We start from the raw sequence: 9,502 nt of genomic DNA, 5'->3' as shown, positions 1-9,502 counted from the left end.
TCTATTTGTATATAAATAGTGTTAAATAAAAGCTGAAGATTACTTTACTACTTTTATCTCATCTTGTTGTTTTCATCGATCACTCAGATCCCAAATGTAGCAGAAACATCAATTTCATACTTCTTCCAACAGCCACTGCTGGTGGGCCTTCCTGAATCCATTGTACTCATTTCCAGTAAACAAAGACTGGTCTTGGGCCCAGCTGGCCTGCCCCAGCACCAGGAATCCAGCGCTTCCTATGCTGGAGCCATGTGTCAGTAGATGCAGTTACAGATCCTTTTTTCAGCTCTCACTATGTAACATTGAGGCCAGATTCAAAGGCGCTACAGCAGAACTGGCTCCCTGCCTGGCTGAACAGAAGCGCTCCATCCTTGTCTTTGAAATTGTCTGTGAATTGCCTCAGAACAGGAAAAAAGAGGATAATTGTGACACATAGTCTTTGATTTATGAATATCTGAAGGTAAAAATGTTACAAACATGAAACAATTCTTTCTTACAAAGCACAATTAATAAAACATCTTCTCCAAATTCTTTATCAATCCAATCTTATCCTTTCACTACGCACCTCTTTACCCCACAACTGGTGCTGGCTCATGACTGCCCTTCCCAGAGCCCGGTCTTTCTGGAGGTTTCCTCCTGTTAAAAAGGGAGTTCCTTTTTCCCACCATTGCACAAGTGCTGACTCACAGGGGTCATCTGATCGTTCTCGCTTTGTATTGGTAGCAGTATTTGTATTTGTATTCCACAATAGAGATGGAAAAGCAGACCACATTATGGCTTGCAGATGACTTTTATTTCTTAGTTTTTTCATCACACATTAAGACACCAAATTGTACATTAGACATAAATGAATCATCATCACAATAAACCATGGCTGCATCATGACAAAACGCACAATTTCTTCTGAATATGCTGTCCTTCGACCATGGCTTTGGAGCACACACATATACATCGTAGAAAACACGTCATTCAACGCTGCAAAGAATGAAAAGCTCCACAGGGAACTTGATATCTGCCTCTCTGAACAGTAGAAGAGCTCTGCCAATGCTTTGGGTAATATTCTTATCCTGTGTGGGTAATAAAAGCAGCTGGTAAAATGAATATATAGATATTTTAAATCAGAGATATGGACAGCTATCTGTGTATATAATAAAACTGATTGCAGACCTTGTCATTTTAGTGTGCGCTACATGTGTCTATGTACAGTGATGCATTTTTGCTTTTTTTGGATGTTACCTTGGCAATCGATTAAAACACACTTTAGCCCTGGAGAGTGGCAGTCTGCTGAGATTTCCTCCTGACATGTGGATAATTTAGTAGCAATAAAGTAGCAATTTTTAATGAAAGATGTCGTAGCTTATTGGGAGAGTAAAAAACAAAACATGGTTTAAGCAGGACGACGGCTCCACCTGCAGATACTTAAGATACTTAAACTCTACTGATAAATGTTTCTTGCTAAATTATGTTATTGACAGATACTCCATATTAATATGTATCTCCATGAGACTATCAGAACTGAGATCCATTCTCCAGGCGGAGAAGAAACCTGTTCAAAGTGGTCAGTAAAGCTTCTACCACCTTCAGATTTATCACTACTGTTATTCACAAATGCATTTTAGAACAATACCCTCATGTTTGCAGATATTCTTCTTTTTAGGTTTTCACATTGTGAGGACGACATTATTTTGACTGCATCATTCAATTTTTCAAACTCAGAAACTGACTTTCATTTTTATTTGACATGGGTATCTGTGACACGCCTATTTTGCTAACATTTGAGGTAAGTTTATATGCATAACTACAAAAATCTACACACATCCACACAAGAATTAGGGCAGGTTCTGGGCCAAAGATGAATGGATAACAAATTAACAGCTGGCACACTGTGGAGCTCCAGATTTGCTATTTTATTACACCACAAAAAGTCTGACATTTTGAGCAAACCTGCTTTTTATCACATAAGATACAATGCAGCACCATCTTAAATCACATGTTACTGGTTGTAATGATGCATGCTTGTGTATGTGTGAGACTACTTTATATGGAATATGCTTAACTGTAAGCACATCATGGTACAATGCACTCTCATCCGTCAGTACAGCCACTGGTGGATGAGTCAGGGGGCGGCAGTCAGACAGGAAACTGCTGTTGAAGCTGAGCTTCCAGCGGGCAGCTTAGGTTTACAGTCTATTAGCTTGAGACAGCATAGTTTTAGCCAGCTGTCTGAAAAAGATAATCCAGTTTTCTGCAGCAGACCATGCTCAATACGTCATAGTTTCTGTGTGTAACAGGCTGGCAGTGTGCAAACTGTTATTTTAGTGTTGTGTATGTAACTAATTATGTTCCAAAATGCAACAAATGAACAAAATAAGTCTTCTAAATGTTCTGTTTTCTTTACACATGATTGTACATTTGAACAAAGCAAATACATGGAGCACTGTGCTTGTATATGAAGTGTTGTGATTCACGCTAGTAGATTTGTCAATTTTAGATTTTGCCAATAACTTGATACTAAATGATACAGAAACACACATTAGATCTAAATATCCTTTAAAGGTGTGTACCCTCACATTATGCTACACCCACATGGTTTCCATGGACAAAAGACCAAAATGCATAGGAAAACTGCAAAACGCACGTCAATAATGTCTCGATGCATGCCATTCCCCAACTCTCTGTGAATGGGACTCATGGCCATTGATCGGTGGTCATGACAATTTGCATATTAATGATCCAGGAACTGACCTCCCAGCCCACTGTTCCTTCAGTGGTGCTAGTTTCACTCATTGTGCAAATGTACTGTATATAAGATTGGGGAAACCTGCAGTCAGCTGAGACTGAAGAAGTCACCTGGATGAGTGACGAAACATTTCTCCCACTGAAAATGTCCAGATGAACAGGATGCACTTTTGGGACACATCAGTAATCCTTGAACTGGAAGTAAGAACTTTGAATATAAGGTAAGGTGACGATGGCTGGTCTTCGGGGTCTCACTGACTCTTTTATATTAAATTAGCTCTGGCTCTTTAACTGGTTCTGTTTAAAATGATTAGACCCTTGATGTTAACTCGTGAACCAGCTTGTGTTTTCTTCCATTTCCAATGGAACCATTCTAGTTATTCAGTGGAAGCATCTCGTTTGAAGCAGGTGGAATGTGGGACTTCACTTTAATGTCTTTGCTATATGATGTGTACCATTGTACAATCAAAAGAAAATGCGAGTTCATGTACATATCTACAAATATGAAAGTCATGGAATACTTGCTTTTAATGGGTGTAGCTGCTGTCATGAAATCATGGTAAAAGAGTGAGGTAGGCTGAACTGAAGCTTTGTGTGAACTGAAAGGTTCAATCAGTGCCTGCTGAGTGTGCCATGTAAAGGTAGACTCACACTCATGATATTTGTACTACCATGTAAAAACAATCAGTTTGAATTTGATGGCAGCAGCATGTTTCAAAGAAGGTGGGATGGGGCGGCAAAAGGCCGACAAAGTAAGTGACACAAAAAAGAAACATTTTATACGTAATTAGACAAACTGATGACAGGTCAGTAACAGGACTGGGGGGAAAAAGAGAACATCTGAGAGAGAGATCTGCAAAAAAGTGCTTCAACAACATTGTAGAGCAATTTCAGAATAATGTTCCTCAACAAATAGTTGCAAAGACTGTGAATATCTCATCATCCAAAGTCATAAGCTCAGAAGATTCAGAGAATCTGGAGAAATCTCTGCATGAGGGACCAGGCTGAAAATCAACATTAGATGCAGCTGATCTTCAGGTCCTCAAGCAGACACGATCCTGTTATGAAATCAGTGCGTGGGCTTAGGAACACTTCCAGACATCACTGTCTGTGAACACAGCTCACTGTGTTGTCCACACACACCACAGTGCCACCATCTCTGGACCAAAGCTCATTTAAAATGGACTGAAGCAAAGTGAAGAAATTTTAATTTGAAATCGGAAAACATGGACACTGCGTCTTCTAGACTATCCGACTTGCTGTCAGTGCTCAGTTCAAAAACCTGCGTTTCTGATGGTGTGGCAGTGCATCAGTGCCTCTGGAGTTGGCAGTTTTAGAGCAGCATATACTCCCATCCAGATGGCATGTGTTTCATGGAAAGCCTTCATAGTAGAAGAGTCCTTGCTGTTACCAGCTGGTGGAGCATCATAAAGTGAAAAATATCTCTATGAGACAAGAATGGGACAGCATTCCTCTCCCAAAGTCTACAGAGTGGGAAGCATGACCCTGTTTCTGAGATGTGCTGCTGCCATCAAATTAAAATATTACATATTTCTCTTAAAATGATATGTTTTCTCCGTTTAAACATTTGATATGCTTTCTGTGTTCTATCAGGAATAAAGATGAGCCAATTCTGTTTTATTTAAATTTTACACAGCATGAAAACTTTTTGGAATTGTACTTCAGGTTGGCTCAGGAGGAAGACTGATGACTTCATCCTCCAGTCTGCAAAACACTGAACCCCAAGTTCAATGTGTATGTGACTGTTAGAGAAAAGCTCTCAGGTGTAAAGAAAGTGCTTGTGTGAATGTGAGTGCAAATGGTTAAATGACGCTTGCAGTAGAACAGGCTTCGGGTGCTCAGAGGAATAAAGCGCTATGTGCCATTTCTGAACTGCCTAATGAACTGGTTACACTGATGCTCTGCTACCATACCAGTAAATATCATGTACTTGTTAAAAAGCAGTTGTGCGTGTGACCTTGTGTGGGTACAATCAAAAGGAATAACAGTGTTTTACATATAATTAGATATCTAATTATAACCTGAAAATGATATAACAGTGTCAAAGAGGTCTCTGGGAGTGATTAACCTACAGAAAATGATCAGCTCACAGATTTCTGCTTTGTACTCTGGCTGTGGCGTCACTGTTGGTTCTGACTACTTTAGTCTGATCACAGTAAACTTATCAGACCTGGGTGGAAGAAACTGCCGGATGGGCAGCGTAACAGCGGCACCGGTGCCAGACCCACTCCACATTTACCCTCGCTGTGTCCTGGTTCCACGCTTCAGACCATTCCTAAGCAAAGATGTTTACACCAATGAAATGCTCAGATCTGCCTTACCACTGTAAATCTGCTCGACTTTGTGTGTGCCATCCACAAATGAAAACACATCTTAATTACTTCATAAAGTTTCACTGGCAGTGCTATAAAAAGCTGCTGGACAGAAGAAACTGCTTTCTGAAAGTTACATACAGTACTTCTGTACTGGTGTCTTTAAATATCAGCAGTAGTAAAATTAATTACATTACGAGGGAGAGACAAAAATACAAGCGCTTACTACTGATGACAACGGTACAAGGCAATAGTCTTCCACTCAGATGTAACTATCTGTCTTTTGGTGTTGTGTCCCCACCCCAGCGCTCCCCTCATGCATCGCTTTGATCACTAGTAGACGCTCCAGGCTGTGGTTGCCTAGGTGACCTCATGCATTTACAAATGTCAGTCACTCCAGTGGCCTCCAACATGAGAAAAGTTCATCCTGGGCTTTTTGCCCATCGCCACTTGAAGTCAGACAATGTCGCTGACTTTCATTGCTCACCAAACCACACCCACATTTCCTGGGTGGACACAGCTTTGCTGCTTTTTTATTTGTTGCTACCAAACAAAAGAAAGAATTGGAAGCCTGCGCTGTTAGTTAGGTAGTTACGTCTGTAACTGCCTAACTAACAGTACACAACCAAAATCCCTGCATAGTTTTTATTTTCAGCATTAGTGTGCAGTATGAAATTGGAACAAAGAATGAAGTGGCCATCTTTTCAGTTACAGTCCAATTATAAACATGGGTGGCATCGCATTACTACTGAGCGTGCTACACATGTAACAAAGCACACACCTGACCACAGCCATCAGTCGTGCTTTGTCACTGGTGAAACTGAAGAATCCAGCCTAGAATGGCAGTGAACCACTGCTTCTCTTTAAGGAGCCTCTTAAATGATGTGTGAAAACACTGTTGTGAGCGTGGATATGCGTTCATTGGTAAATCTGACTATAAACTCTCTACAGCTCATATGCAACTTAGATCTAAACTACTAATTGGATAGATAATCTCAAAACCACAACAGCAGATTACATTGTATCATTTATATACAGTTTATCTATTTGAAGTCTTGTAACATATGTCCTAATATTTACTGTATGTCACATCACAAACATGGACATTATTTGCACTTCAGACCAGTCAGGTCCGTCAAAACCTTCTTCAGTTCATCAAATCATAAAAAGACAAGATAGTAGGTCAGACAGTCGTGTGCAACCTTGACAGATGTAAATAAAAAAACTGGATAAAATCATGTTTCTTAATATAATAATCAGGAAATCTTTTTTATCATTTGGTTCCTGGTAGTTTTTTCATCTTGCCTTCCATTGTTTCTCCTCTGATTAACCTGAACTAATTTACTGTGATAATTAACACCAGAATGAGCTCTTTAGTCATTTTTCCTCCATTGCATTTCCCTTTGTCGTACTTTATTCCTTATCATCTTCACTTCTTGCCTTGTTGTCATCACAGGAACCGTGCTGACACAGTAAACCTCACTTGAATGTTTCATGGTGAGAGATCACTTTAAATCGATGACCTGAGTCTGGGACTGGGCCTTGTCCTTGGCCTAAAACACATGAAAGTAGATGTTTTTAAGTAGATGGTTTTTTTTTTTTAAATATAATTTTCTATGCACAAAGCAGTTCGAGAGGCACGCTGACTTTTAACAGTTATTTTAAATAATCATTTGAACTTCAAACAAAATGAAAAAATATTTTCTTTAAGATAGGTTCAGGGCTGTTCAGCAGGCACTTTAGTAGTGGTGCAAACCATTAGCCAAAGAAACCAGAATTAATGTTCAGTACAAAGAAAAACATGTATGCATGGCACCACAAACCAACAATAAATATATCAACAATTTCTGGCTGTTGGATGGAAACTTTTGGCATATTGTCCAACCCCTACAAGAAATGTTTTTCATCTCAACGTTGTAAGAAGTTTGAAAGGTTTCGGACTTTGGAGCAGTTTAATGGAATAGCTGACTAACAGAACAACTATAATTCTAGCTAGGGATACAATGATGCGACATTTGGATCAAATATTGGTTCAAAACCTGGATGGAATATTGGGGAGCCAATTCATAGTCTGACAGTTAAATTGGATCAATCAATCCAAAAATATTTGTTTCATGTATTTATCCGATTCTCATTTATTATTTCACAAATAAATACCAACAATCCAGTAAATGTAGTCTCTTAGGATTAAGTTAGGTGTTCAAATGGAGCCAGATATACAGTAATTATGGCCAGTCTCACAATGAGGAAAACAGCTTATTAACACTGAAACATTGATGTGTATTAGCAGATAGTCACAAAGTATTAGATCAGAAAAATGTGAATGGATGCTATTCTACTTCTAACTTTGCTAAAATGACTAAATACCTGGTTCTACTCTTGAGAAATATTTACAGTTGTAATTATTTCAACTCAAAGTTCAAATTTAACACATAACATATTTAAAAAATAAATCCCTAACCCTAACACATTAATGACGGCTTGAATTATATTAATATTAAATGTTGGGTATTTATTCTTAATCTCCAAGTTCTACAAAATGTCGACAATCATGGGCCAAATAAAAGCAAAAAATAAATAAAGGACAGTAAACCTGAAATTAGGATTTCACAGGATATATCAAACTAACTGGCCATCGATTTAATGCTATAATAAGTTAAGAAAAATAACGTCCAACTTACCCTGAGAGATGGTCGAGGAGGCCTAACTGGTCGTACTGGCTCTGGTACTGGGTTTGTCTGCCTTCTCTGCAATGGCTCTAGGTCATCAGCTACATCAGGACATCCAATGTATCCTCCAGCCCCAAACACTGAACCGAGATCACCTTCTAAAAGGTTGTGGTGGATCAGGGCAGCAGACGAATTAAGGTCCTGGCTGGCAGACATGCTACTGATGGCCATGTTTAAAGTACTAGTATGTGTGGTATTCGAGGTGCAGACACTGGGGTTACTGAGCTGCAGTCCCAGCATATTTTCGGATGCCACATCACTATCTGAGCTGTCATTAACAGAACTGACATCCTGTTCTGGTTCCAGAATGCACTGGATGTTGTTTGCTTCAGGCAAAATGTCTGTACTCAACAAGTCCAACCCCTCCTGGTCAGGTAACTCCTGATTTTCCTGAAGTTCCTGCTTATTGTAGCTACCTGAAACTAGCACGCCCTGGTTTTCCTTGCTATTAAAATCCAAAACTTCCTGGTTACCATGGCTATCTAAATCTAACACTTCCTGATTTTTAGGATAGGAGAAGTCCAGGACGTCCTGACTGCCAAAGCTGTGAGGTTCCAGCACTTCTTGGTTATGACAGTCACAAGGTTCAAGTAATTGCTCACTGCTATTATTCCGACAGAGGTCCACAACTTCTTGATTGTTGTGACTACAGAGTTCCAGGACTTGGTTTTTATGGTTAACCACCTCCCTGTTTTCGAGGCTAGATGGTTCCAGCACTTCTTGGTTTCCATTATTACACAAATCTAGAAATTCCTGGTTATTGTGGCTATCATTTTCAAGCACTTCTTGGTTTTCATGGGTATGAGGTTTCAGTATTTCTGGGTTATTATAGCTTGAGAGCTTTCTTTGCTCATTGTTGTCATTGGTACAACGGTCTATTGCATCCTGGTTGTCATGGCCACAGGGATCCAATACTTCCTGGTTCTCTTCTTGAGGGCTCAGCTTAAAGCCATAAGGGTCAAAGTCCCGTGTCATCTGGGAGGAGGTAATGTCAAACCCATAGGCATCAAAGTTCAGCTGATGTTGAGAAGAGCAGGGTTCAGGGTCAAAGGTCAGATCATCATCAGCAGGTTCTGGACTCAACTCATCTTCATCAGGGTCTAAAAGAGTGTGACTAGAATGCTCTGGGCTGAGTTTAAAGCCATACGGGTCAAAGGAAGACTGACTGGTTGGTTCATAGTTCAACTCAAGGCTGTTCTGATGTGAGTCAGGCTGAGTGAAAATGTTCTGGGACTCTAGTGAGTTCTGTGGAACAGCAGGGATTTGGATTTCTTCTTTGATGCTCCTAACCTGTTCTGTTTGCTGACTGTAAGTGACATCACAGGGCAACGTTTCCTCTCTGTTGCCTGTCCAACCTGGCTCCAACAGGACAGGTTCGCCAACAGCTTGAGTCAAACCAAGACACTCACCTAGCAGAAATATACAGTGAGTAGTTAAGAATAGAATTATGACGCAGTTACAAGATCACAATTTTAAGACGTTAAGCTTACAGGCTAAAGAGTCTGAAATAATACGATATTCAAAGGTTTAAAGTTTATAAAGACAATTATACTGCTCAAAATTGCACATCTAAAATCGAACGTAGTCAATGTCCAGAAATGCTGTCAGTCCATTTTCACAGAAAAAAGATTTGTGATACTAATTTAAATTTTCATCACATGCAACATGTAAAACAATAGGGGGCATATTTTCCCCCTAAAG

General features: G+C 39.7%; 1 protein-coding gene across 4 annotated transcripts in view; it reads right to left on the bottom strand.

The window, feature by feature from the left end:
* Positions 1-777: 777 nt before the first annotated feature.
* LOC101470953 (uncharacterized) overlaps positions 778-9,502 on the bottom strand; it is a 33,954-nt gene continuing 25,229 nt past the window's right edge. For all 4 annotated transcript variants that reach the window (XM_024806174.2, XM_076877157.1, XM_076877158.1 and 1 more), the window contains 2 exons: positions 7,754-9,210; positions 778-6,625 (listed from right to left, as the gene is read on the bottom strand). In XM_024806174.2, the coding sequence (XP_024661942.2) occupies positions 6,578-6,625; positions 7,754-9,210 (1,505 nt within the window). In that variant the 3' untranslated portion in view covers positions 778-6,577. The remainder of the gene's footprint in view (positions 6,626-7,753; positions 9,211-9,502) is intronic.

Source organism: Maylandia zebra, linkage group LG18 (genome assembly GCF_041146795.1).
Source record: "Maylandia zebra isolate NMK-2024a linkage group LG18, Mzebra_GT3a, whole genome shotgun sequence".
In the NCBI taxonomy this organism is placed as follows: domain Eukaryota; kingdom Metazoa; phylum Chordata; class Actinopteri; order Cichliformes; family Cichlidae; genus Maylandia; species Maylandia zebra.
The sequence above is the reverse complement of the archived record's forward strand: the minus strand, read 5'-3'. Positions and strand labels throughout refer to the sequence as shown.